This window comes from Pogoniulus pusillus, chromosome 6 (assembly GCF_015220805.1).
Source record: "Pogoniulus pusillus isolate bPogPus1 chromosome 6, bPogPus1.pri, whole genome shotgun sequence".
In the NCBI taxonomy this organism is placed as follows: domain Eukaryota; kingdom Metazoa; phylum Chordata; class Aves; order Piciformes; family Lybiidae; genus Pogoniulus; species Pogoniulus pusillus.
This window is the reverse complement of record NC_087269.1, coordinates 31,060,817-31,073,234: the sequence shown is the minus strand read 5'-3', so window position 1 is coordinate 31,073,234 and position 12,418 is coordinate 31,060,817. Positions and strand designations below refer to the sequence as shown.

The 12,418-nt window shown below is 38.5% G+C and overlaps 1 protein-coding gene across 2 annotated transcripts in view; it reads left to right on the top strand.

The window, feature by feature from the left end:
• BMPR1A (bone morphogenetic protein receptor type 1A) overlaps positions 1-12,418 on the top strand; it is a 90,238-nt gene that overhangs the window by 69,199 nt on the left and 8,621 nt on the right. For both annotated transcript variants that reach the window (XM_064145111.1, XM_064145109.1), the window contains 8 exons: positions 3,489-3,651; positions 5,705-5,807; positions 7,099-7,198; positions 8,265-8,364; positions 9,170-9,314; positions 9,915-10,107; positions 10,200-10,497; positions 11,765-11,940. In XM_064145111.1, the coding sequence (XP_064001181.1) occupies positions 3,489-3,651; positions 5,705-5,807; positions 7,099-7,198; positions 8,265-8,364; positions 9,170-9,314; positions 9,915-10,107; positions 10,200-10,497; positions 11,765-11,940 (1,278 nt within the window). The remainder of the gene's footprint in view (positions 1-3,488; positions 3,652-5,704; positions 5,808-7,098; positions 7,199-8,264; positions 8,365-9,169; positions 9,315-9,914; positions 10,108-10,199; positions 10,498-11,764; positions 11,941-12,418) is intronic.

Sequence of the window (12,418 nt, the reverse complement as noted above, 5' to 3'; positions counted from 1 at the left end):
AATAAGTGTTCTCATTACTGTCTTAGAAAGTGAAAATGCAAGTGTAAAGTGTAACATTTTTATTTTTCCCCATTCTTTGTGCAATTCAGATGTTACCTGTAAGATTAAGTCAGTACTGTGGAGTGTTGTTTCTCTTCCATATTACAAAGATAATGGAAGTGCAATCTGGATTTTTGCTTTGAATAAAAAGCTTTGCCTATTTAAACTGTACAAAAGATGCTGTTCTTTGAAATACTATTTACAGTTTTTGATTTTTATTTGGTATGCATTCTTCATTTATCTTGTACAATCCATCAGAATAAATCAAGAGGAAAAATGTATTTCATCTCAGTTGTACTATAAGAGCTGTAGTAATGCTTCAGTGTTAGCTTGTAAAGAATAGTACTCGTTTAGAAGATGGTGGGCTTGCACAAAAATTCTCTTCTGAGGGAGGAGAAAGCATGCTTTAATTCAGGGTTCCTTGATTTCTCTTTCTAACAAATTGAAAAAATGCTGCATTCAGTGCTCAGGGTAAGAAGGTGGATGAGTGACTGAGATAGGTCATAAAGTATTAAAACTTATAATGTGTGGAGCATTCCTGCAGATGACACTAAGCTGGGGGCAGATGTGGCTGGGTTGGAGGGCAGAAGGGCTCTGCAGCGGGACCTTGACCGCCTGGACAGATGGGCGGAGTCCAATGGGATGGGGTTCAATAGCTCCAAGTGCAGGGTGCTGCACTTTGGCTACAACAACCCCATGCAGAGATACAGGCTGGGGTCAGAGTGGCTGGAGGGCAGCCAGACAGAGAGGGATCTGGGGGTGCTGATTGATACCCACCTGAACATGAGCCAGCAGTGTGCCCAGGTGGCCAAGAGAGCCAGTGGCATCCTGGCCTGCATCAGGAATGGTGTGGTCAGCAGGAGCAGGGAGGTCATTCTGCCCCTGTACTCTGCACTGCTTAGACCACACCTTGAGTACTGTGTTCAGTTCTGGGCCCCCCAGTTTAGGAGGGACATTGAGATGCTTGAGTGTGTCCAGAGAAGGGCGACGAGGCTGGGGAGAGGCCTTGAGCACAGCCCTACGAGGAGAGGCTGAGGGAGCTGGGATTGTTTAGCCTGGAGAAGAGGAGGCTCAGGGGTGACCTTATTGCTGTCTACAACTACTTGAGGGGTGGTTGTGGCCAGGAGGAGGTTGCCCTCTTCTCTCAGGTGGCCAACGCCAGAACGAGAGGACACAGCCTCAAGCTGTGCCAGGGGAAATTTAGGCTGGAGGTGAGGAGAAAGTTCTTCACTGAGAGAGTCATTGGACACTGGAATGGGCTGCCCGGGGAGGTGGTGGAGTCGCCGTCCCTGAGGCTGTTCAAGGCAGGATTGGACGTGGCACTTGGTGCCATGGTCTAGCCTTGAGCTCTGTGTTGAAGGGTTGGACGTGATGATCTGTGAGGTCTCTTCCAACCCTGATAATACTGTGATACTGTAAAGGTGGGTTTATAGCATTAATTAGGAAAGCTACCTTAGTAGTCTAGCAAAATTAGAAGGAAAGACAGTATTTGTATATATGCATTGGCTTTTCTTTTAAATCTTAAGTAGAATTACCTGTTGTCTGAGCAGGTTAGGATCTCTTTAAATTCAGTACAAAATGTGTAACATCTGCAGCACAGTATTCAAATGAGCTTTCATTTTGTGCTGGGAAGAAATATGTAGAAGGAAAGAGCATGGATTGAGAAGCTGCTATTTCATACATGTAAAATTCCTTTGGGTTAAGTCAGAAATACTTCATGCACCTGTAAGCTGTGTGCTGTTCTTGCACAGGATCTTCATTGGTAACAGTCTGTACATAACCAGCAGTGTCTAACTTGAGCATTACCAAAGTACTATTTGAAAACTACATCTCAAATCAAACACAGCTAAATGATGTGAGGGTTTAGGTAGAAGGTGCTATACTTTCTCAGGACATACTCTTAGCTGGATCTGAAAAAGGCACAATTACTTTCAGGGAAATTGCTGGAGTGGGACAATGCACTTGGTGCTGACAAATCTGTTAAGTCTGCTTTTTTTCAGAACAATACAATCAAATTTCACAAACAATCACACTGAAGGATTTGGCTGAAGCCTATAATATATGTTACAAAGGAGTAACACAGAGGATGATATCTGCACAGGGTTTTAATCAGATTTTTCTTTACACCTTTAAGCAAGATACAATACGAGAGTAATGTTGTCATTAGAGCTCATGTTCTGTAGGTTTGACAGGAAGCTGCAAGAACCTGTTAATGGAAATAATGAGTTTCCTGGTCAATTTTTAGTACTTTTTTTTTCCAATTTAATTCTTAGATAAATGGAAATTTGTATTGTGAGGAAAATATTTTTGAGGTGTACTAAGGTACTGAATTCCCTGCAGTTTTTGAATTGTTTGTAGAAACTCTTCTTGGTTCTGAATAGCTGTTTTCTTATATTGCTGCACTCAGACTATGACACAGACTTGCTGTAAACTGTGTCAGTGCAGGTGAAAGTCTGTTTACAACTCCTCTAGCTTCATGTAGTTCACACCTTGTGGACTTTGAGCCAAGAATACTGTTAAACGATGGACAGAGATTTCTTGTTAGTAAAATTATGGCTGATAAAGCTGGAAGAGATAGATGAAGACATTCTGATCTTATCTGGTAGTCACAAAGCTGTTCCAAGTGAGATAGGTAATGTTCCTAAAATTATTTTCTGGATGTTTTTTGCTAAGAAGAAAGCATATGTAATATTTCTTCTGAGTACTTGCATTCACCAAAAGCCAAAAAAAAAACCACAAACAAAACACTTTAATAATATGAACTAGAACAAATGATCCTTAGCTCTTCTACTGCTGAGAAACTGAGGGCTACTTGGAACATAATTTAGCCCTGTTTTTATTCTGTGAAAGCTCATTTGTGTGTGGATGTTCATGTCATTTACCAAAATTTAATTTGCAAACAAGATTTACTTTAGCTCTGTTTTGAAGTACTAATGCATACAGACATCAAAAAACCCAAGAGATTTTGGAGTTATTACTGCACTTCTGTGAGACTGTGAATCTGTAAAGAATTACTTCAGAAAATTAGAAAATTGCATATTAAGTACATTCAGTCATGCATAAAATTATACTGTTGTGGTTATCAAGCAGTCAGCATTTTGGTTTTTTAAACAGATGAATAAGAAAGGCTTTCTTCTGAAAATTCTTACCAGCTACATCACTACTTTCCTGCCCCACCTCAAAAAGGCAAAATACTTTTTCTGTTTTATTGATCTGGTTAGCAGATTTATTGAGATACAAAATACTTGAGTGAAGTATTTATAGAATAAAATTATTAACTCATATTTCTATCCTAACTTTGGTATTATGTCTTCTGTTAGTTCAATTATTTGTTAACATAATTATTCTGTTGTGTTTTCCGTGTAGAATTTATGAAAGTGTATCAGAAAGATGAAAACATATGTTTCTTTTGTTTTGATTTTGGTTTGCTTTCTTTTTTTGATGTCCAGGTCAAAATCCAGAAAGCATGCTTCATGGCACAGGAATGAAAACAAATCCTGATCAAAAGAAACAAGGAAATGGAGTAACACTTGCTCCAGAGGACACTTTACCTTTCCTTAAGTGCTACTGCTCAGGACATTGTCCAGATGATGCTATCAATAACACATGCATGTAAGTGTTGCATACAGAATGGAGGAGACTCTTGAAAGGGAGGGGCTTGGTTTTGCTTGTGAGAGAGCAAACCATCTCAAGTGCCTATTGAGGATCTGTCAGGTGATTTGAAATTCATTATTCCTGTGGAGAGTTGAACACTAAAACCTATGGTCACCTGAATGCTTACAATACTGCTTTTACCATACCTTAGAACTATTTGAAACTCGTTTTTTTCCCCAGCAGCTGCTGTGAAGGACTGAGATTTTAAGTAACCTGTAGTATTTTATAAGTGGATGAGTATTGTGTGACCCAAATCTAAACTTTCTGATATTAGCACCTGCTTGCTTAGTCTAATATTTCTTCACTTGACAGTCAAAACATAATTGTAGAAACGTAGCTGTTTACTGAAAATTCTTCTTCTGTGTTAATTAAGTGTAGAATATGAGGGAAAGGCAGTAGGGGTAAGAAAAGCCTCTAAACATATAGAGACAGGGGAGTATTTTTAACTTTTGATAGGCATAAGTATTTTAACAGGGTCATGAAGTGGTTATGTGCTAGCTTAAGATGTTTGAAATATCCTTGACTTTCCTTTTTTCTCTTCATTTGAAGTTCTGTATTTAAGACCCTCTAATTTCTCCCTTAAGAATTCATGCGAAGATACACAATAGAAAACATACTACTCGTTACTGTAATTTGAGTCTTCACTCAATGCATAGTATTAAGCCTCTCCAAAGCTGTTATTTTGAGTGATAAAGCAGTTTTATAGAACCCAAGGAGGTGGAACAAGCATTACTGTCTTTTAAGACATAAACACCTCTAGTATATTAAAACCATAGTGTTGCACCTAACATATGTTCTATAACAAGCCAGTATTTTGTCTTTCGAGACCTCTAGTATTTGTGCTTTAACTGTATATCGCCCTCTGATGTATGCAGTTAGTATAGCCCTCACTAATTCTTTGCCTCTGAACTAATGGCTGTATACATCATTATTCTGATAATAAAGCTCTTAATTGGTGACATGCAGGGCTCATGTGCAGGGTAATGTCCATACATCCTGCTTCCCAAATCTGAGTTTCTTTACAGACATTTTGGCAAGCAGACATTTCTGGATTGATTTGCTTTAGTGTATTAATGTTGAGGGAATGACAGGAAATTCCCTATCAATGTAAGGATAAACTTTTTCACTGTGAGGGTGATAGAGCACTGCAGCAGGCTTCCCAGAGAGTTTGCGGAGGCTCCTTCTCTGGAGACATTCAAAACATGTTTGGACATGTTCCTCTGTGAACTACTGTAGGTGATCCTGCTCTGGTGGAGGAGTTGGGTTCGATGATGTTTCGAGGTCCTTTCCAATCCTTAACATTCTGTGATTCTGTGAATGAATTTGTCTAACTTGGAAGCACAGACCTACCATTGTGAATGGGTTTGGAGGTCTTTACAAATACTGTTGATATTTTCAAGTAGTATGAAAAGTATTTAAAGATGTAAGAAATTTAAATGCCTTTTTTCCTTTCCTTTTTTGGTGAATTAATTTGTTGCTGTCAACTTCAGAAAGTGAGTTTGTTTGTTTTGCCCTAAAGGCTAAATATTTGAGCAAGTTCATGTGGGAAAAGCACAGATGAGCTTTTGAGCTTGAAATAGCCAGTCTCCACATACTGGTAATTCTCTCTGAGAGTTTATTGTTACGTTTTCCATATCCTGTTGCATTTTTCATCTTAGACAAGGGAGTGTTTTTTTAAACTATACAAGTGTAGTCGGTAAGTCTTTTTAGTTAGATCTCTGCTTTTCCATTCCCTCACTTGTTTCTGAGCAACTGTATGTGTGTGGCTGGTTGTAAGCAACCTTGAAGGTATGAGGAAGTAGAAGGCAGACTATTTTGGAGGAAACATCACTGCAGTGTTCTGTTTGAAAATACTAACAGGGTCTTTTGTTCTCAGACTGTATGGTAACAACTGTGTTGATTTTTTTCTATGCATTACTGTTTTGTTATTCTTAATAGGTTCGTGATTAAATAATGCTGTATATTTTATAACAAACATGCTCTTAAAGCACAAGTAATATGTTTGTTCCAGAACTAATGGGCATTGCTTTGCTATCGTTGAGGAAGATGAACATGGTGAACCTACACTTGCTTCTGGCTGCATGAAATATGAGGGTTCAGACTTCCAGTGCAAGGTAAAAGAATGAGAAGTCATTAACATTTAAGATCACCGTAGAGATTATGTGGAGAAACTTCATAAGCAGTTTTAAATCTCTGTAGTTTACAACTGCAGTTACAGATTTCTTTGCATGTTGTCTTTTACCATAAAAACAAGGGGACTGAACCATCATGGGAGATGATGGTTACTTAAGTCATCTTTGAGCAAAAATTGGAAAAGAATCCAAACTTGTTATGAGTCCTCTGCAGTTGTCTGTAAGCCACTGACAAATTCAGCATAGGACATCAACCTTTTACTTGCCAGCTGTTTTCTCAGCTGGAGAGAGAACATTATAGTCTGCTTAAATGATCTGAGTAATTTGTTTTAATGCAGAATTTCTTGATTGTTTTAACTTGGAATTTCTTGTTTTCTTCAATTCATATGACAGAAGAGTGTAATTATAAGGACTTGTCTTTAGTTCTCTTATAGTTTCTTGGACATGTGCACACAGTTTTTGATAAACTGTTGAATGTATCATTGCTTTTTTCCTTTCTAGGATAGTTATGTATCATTAAATGCCTGAGTATATAGCTTGCTTTTAATTTAGAGGGTTATAATTAAGCAGAATTTAGCCTCTAGAGCTTCTTTATCAGTTACGAAACTTGGAACTGAAAACACAGTTAATAAAGGCAAGGGTTTCTTTAGATATGCCAGGATATGGCACTAGCTGGGCAAATGAAGATTGCCTTGGAAGATTGGATTTTACTTTTTCTTTTTTGACATGGATTACAGTAAACAAAGCTTTCAGAAGTACTCACCAGCTGGATTCCTCCCTCCTTGCCCTCCCAGTGCTATCACTGTTTTGGATACTCAGTTCAAAATCTCTAGGTGTCTATATAATGTGGCTGTTAGCAGGACAGCTTTTTTGGAAGCACTGCTGACTTCAGTTACAGCTATAGATGTTTAGGGTTACTGCAGATTAGACCTGAGGTGAGGTCACCTCCTGAAATTGTTCTATTTGTATTACTGCCTTACGGTCAGATTAATTTTCATACTCCTCCATCTTAGAGTCATAGGATCAACCAGGTTGGAAGAGACCTCCAAGCTTAGCCAGTCCAACCTAGCACCCAGCCCTATCCAGTCATTTAGACCTTGGCACTAAATGCCTCATCCAGTCTTTTCTTGAACATCTCCAGGGACAGCGACTCCATACTGTGTTTTGAAGATGTTTTTTAGGCAAACAGTGCTGCTATGCTGAGTGTGTCACCTGTCTCTGTTCTAGCTGATTACTTCAGAATCTGAGTGTTTTTTCAATTGTGCTTCTGCAGGACTCTCCTAAAGCACAGTTACGTCGAACAATTGAATGCTGTCGGACTGATTTCTGCAATCAGGATTTACAACCAACTTTACCACCACTTGATAGTACAGGTAAACACCTAGATGCTCACCCTGCTACTTATAAATGCTATGTTGGTTCTGTTCTTCACAACCAGTAGCTAAAAACAGAGAGGAAATATAATTACTCCGTTGCACAATCCTGTGTTGTCTGTACTATGTACTTTTGATACAAAGCTCTGTAGTGCACCTTGCGTATTTCTAATTTCCCTTTTCTGCTACTTCCAAGTTAAGTCTTTTCCTCCAACACTCACTCATGGTTTTCTCTTATCATGATCTAAATAGGGTCTTTTGAACTGTTTTTATTCTGTTTCTGTTCTGTTTTCTGTTTGAAATAGCTTTCTTAGTCTCTGCTCTGCTTTTGCTATGATTAATGCATCTTTAAGAAAGTATTGTGACTTTCTTAATTGTGACTTTCTTAACTGTTATGTACTGTAAATTCGTTCTCTTCTTTCTGTTGTTCCCACTAAAAATATTTTATGCACTTATTCATTGCTCTTTAAGTCCTGTTTAACAGTTTCATAATACCTTCTCAGAATATTTCTGCTGAAAATCCTTAATTCCTATTTCTAAGAACAAACTAACTAGAGTCAACCAAAACCAACAACTTTCTTTTCCTGCCACCCAAATGAAATTCTCTCTGCTTTATTGATGTAAATACTTTGATACTAAAACCCTATACATTTTGTATAATTTCATACCAATTGATATGTTATGCATTAGCAGTTGTACAACCTTCTGATACTTTTGCAAGTGGCCCCACATACTTTCACAGAATCACAGACTTGATGAGGCTTGAACAGGAATTCTGGAGATCACCTTGTCCAACTCTTCTGCTCAAGCAGGACCACCTAGAGCCAGTTACACAGGACCATGTTCACATGGTTTTGAATCTCTCCAAGGAGAGGAATGCCACAACCTTCTCGAGCAACCTGTGCTAGTTTTTGGTCACTCTCACAGTAAAGAAATATTTCCTGATGGTCAGACAAAACCTCCTGCTTCAGTTTGTGCACATTCGTATACACAGAGTGTGAAATTATAACTAAAGTGTTTAAAATATGTTAACAGACTTTGCAAACTTTCCCTTTTTTTTAAATAGATGGGCTGTTTGATGGCAGCATTCGTTGGATGGCTGTGTTGATTTCTATGGCAGTCTGCATAGTTGTCATGGTCATCTTACTTAGCTGCTTTTGTTACAAGTAAGGACAGAACTTTCTTTGCATTCTTTTTCATTTCTCAAATGATTGTGAACAGCACAAAAAGAGATTAGAAGTGAATCTGCTGTAATTTACTTTCATGTTTCTGTGAATAGCAGTTTGTATTACTAGGTAAATTAAATGCTGACAGCATAGAATTCAAGTGAATTTAGTCTCTTTTCCTCTGCCTACAAAGTGTTTACAGTTTTCTAAGCTACTTATAACTGGGATGCTATAGCATCCAGTGAACAGGGATGTCTTAATGCTTTTAATGTTTTTAGATCTTTGGTCACTTTTGATAGTTAAATTCCATCTAAAGTGACATAAGAGTGTTTTATAAAATTCCTTTTTTCACTGTGTTTCAAGACTAAATAATTTACCATCTGAGCTACAGCAATTCATGCAGGTGCAGTTCAAGAGACTGGCTGCTTCTGTCAGCTCCACCTGTGGGCTGGAGGTGATTGTTGTTCTAGCAGTTTCAGCAGAATTTTGCGTGCATCAGCCTCATCTGCCATGGTTCAAGGTTCAATCTGTATAAACCAAACCCAGTGGTATTACACTAGTAACACCAGATGGGAGCCAAGTACTAAAAATGATGTTTTTCCATCCAACTCATAGTAAATTGACATGCCTCTACATGCAGTACAACTTCTTAATATTAAATGATGTAAGATGCATTTCTGAGAAAAAAAAAGGTGCCATAAAATCTGTCTACTTTTAAAGAAAACTTGTACATTTGAATAGCTCAATGTAGTACATACTTTGGAGAATGTTTTAGAGCTCAGCTTAACTTCTGTTACTTTTTCAGGCATTACTGTAAGTCAATGACAAAGAGACATTGTTATAACCGTGACCTTGAACAAGATGAAGCATTTATTCCAGCTGGGGAGTCATTAAAAGACCTTATTGACCAGTCACAGAGTTCTGGGAGTGGATCAGGACTACCGTTGTTGGTAAATCAGAAACTAAAATTCTTTTCTTCAGTGAACTTGTCTCTTTCAAATGTGAAGTTTGGTTTGTGCCTAATGCCTAGAACTAAAATGAAGCACAGAATTAAGTTATGTTAGGAAATCTGTTGACATCAGCAGGATTTAAAGAAAGTAAGATAATGCAATTAATCTATAATACAAGTATCAAGTTGAATGAACTCGAAGATATTTTATTTCCAAGTGTTCACTGTCCAATAAAGTAGATTTTATTGACTGATAGTTGTTCATAGCCATCCTGTATAATACTTGCATAAAAACTAACCAGTGAGACAATTTAATTGTTTATAAAGTAGAAACAAATACAATGCAAGAAAATGCACATAAATTAAATAAGAGGTTGAGCTGATTTAATATTTTTGGGTTCATTGTACAATTCTTCCTTGAAGGAAGCAAGAATGAGTTTGTAATGGGAATAGTGGAAAACAATATAGAAGTTAGACAATGGGATCAAAATTCCAAGCAAGCCAGGCTTGAGAGCAACTTGACCAGGTGCTTTTGGTTAATCGCTGAGATTCCCTTCTCCACCTTTCCCTCATTTCTTTTAATTACTTCTTCCTTTCCTAGGTTCAACGCACTATTGCCAAACAAATTCAGATGGTGAGGCAAGTTGGAAAGGGACGGTATGGTGAAGTGTGGATGGGCAAATGGAGGGGTGAAAAAGTCGCAGTGAAAGTATTTTTCACCACAGAAGAAGCCAGCTGGTTTCGAGAAACAGAGATTTACCAAACCGTTCTAATGCGTCATGAAAACATCCTTGGTAAGGAAGTAGTTTGGCTGCTGGAGGGCTTCTGTGAGAGCAAAGCCTCGAGGAGTTCTCAGTGGGTGTAACTTTGTTGATGTATTTTTCAGGCTTCATAGCTGCAGATATTAAAGGCACTGGCTCCTGGACACAGCTTTACTTGATTACAGATTATCATGAAAATGGATCGTTGTATGATTTCCTGAAATGCACTACACTAGACAACAGGGCTCTCCTCAAACTGGCGTATTCTGCTGCATGTGGTTTGTGCCATCTACACACAGAAATTTATGGGACACAAGGCAAGCCTGCTATTGCACACAGAGACCTGAAGAGTAAAAACATCTTGATAAAGAAAAATGGAACCTGCTGCATTGCTGACTTGGGTCTTGCAGTCAAGTTTAACAGGTAGATTAACAGATCCTCTGCAATGGGAAGGCTTATATATAATCATAACAGCTTTCAGAAGTAATCACCAGCTGGATTCCCCCCCTGCTTTCCCTACGATGCTATCCCTGCCTTGGATACTCAGTTCAAAATCTCTAGGTGTCTATATAATGGAGCTGTTAGCAGCACAGCTTTTTTGGAAGCACTGCAGACTTCAGTTACAGCTATAAATGTTTAACAATGAAAAAGCTCTTTGAGGAAAATAAAAGTAGATTTGTACAGGAAAGGAAGAGGAGACTAATTCATTTGTTATTCAAAACCAACCCTTCATAGTAATTGCTATCATGTAGTTTCGTTATAAATTAACTCATTGAAAATTTGAACAGTGTAAAGGTTCTTGAAACTTAATTAAAGAAGTAATGTTAAAATAGTAATTGTCTGTTGCTAAATAAGGCCTGAAAGAAAGCATGAGCCTTTGTGAATAATAGTAATTGTTAGCAAATACCTTTATAGTTGTTTTCATATCTGTTGTTATTTTCTTGCAAAAGAAGCAGTGAATTGTCCACTTCCTTACTTGCTGTCTGTGATGGTTTGGGTGTTACCTGCCCCCCACACACTTTGGAAAATGACCCAGGCTAGGCTCAGTCGATCTGGAAGTAGAAGAATGAAGCTTTATATTTACAGCTTAGCACAATATACAAGCAGATATTTACAATCTGTACAGCTATAGACAGAAATATACAAGTTAAAAAGTAATACAAAAACACAACACTCCTCCCAGAAACCAGAGTCCCCAGGAAGGGCTCCCAACCACCCTTCCACCTGCTCCCCACCCCTCTACCTTACCCCAGACTTTGCCTTACATTTGAGGTAGTTTAGATGATCAGCCAGGGGAGTTAGGAAGCAGAATGATTAGTCGGCAAGTTAGGGAGAGAAGTGCCTGCAGCCAGAGCCCAGAGAGAGACTCTCTTATCCATATTTATGTTCTTGTTCTTATACCTCTCAGCAAGCCTGAGTGAAGTAGACATCACCATTGTTTCTTTTTCACAGGCTGTAATCTAGTTCTTCTCGCCAAAATAATCCGGCTAGGTTCAAACTAGCACAGTATCTTTGTTCCAGATAGTATTTCCAGGGAGGTACAATGTGTTCTAAGTGTAGTATTGAGAGAAAAATTTAAGATAATCTAATTTGTAAGTGGGAGCTTGGCAGTGTAGCAATTGCACCATTCTAGATTTCATACCATGTCTTATAGTCCACAATTCACTAACTTGCTAATATTTTCATTTAGTGACACAAATGAAGTTGATGTTCCCTTGAATACTCGAGTGGGAACAAAACGTTATATGGCTCCAGAGGTCCTAGATGAAAGCCTGAATAAAAACCATTTCCAACCATACATCATGGCTGACATATACAGTTTTGGACTGATCATTTGGGAAATCGCTCGGCGCTGCGTCACAGGAGGTAAACTTTTAAATACTGGGTATAAAATATATCAGGCCAGAGTCTCACATTAACAGCACTTTGCCAGGAAATAATATCATGAGCCTGCTGTTCCAACAGGTTTGCGTTCTTTAGAAACAGTAGAAAGTAGCAGTCTATCTAGATTACAGCTTGATAATTGCTGATCTGAACTTTATTGGTTGTTAGAGTAAAGCATCTGGACGAGGGGATTGAGTGTACCCTCAGTAAGTTTGCAGATAACACCATGCTTGGAGGGAGTGTTCATCTTCTTGAGAGTTGGAAGGGTCTACAGAGGCACCTAGACAGGCTGGATTAATGGGCCAAGGCTAACTGTATGATATTCAGCATGGCCAAGTTCTGGGCCCTGCACTTGAGTCACAGCAGCCCCATGCAGCACAACACACATAAGGCAATATGTCTGGAAAATTGCCTTGCACAAAAGGGCCTGAGTGTGCTGATTGACAGCGAGCTTGAACAT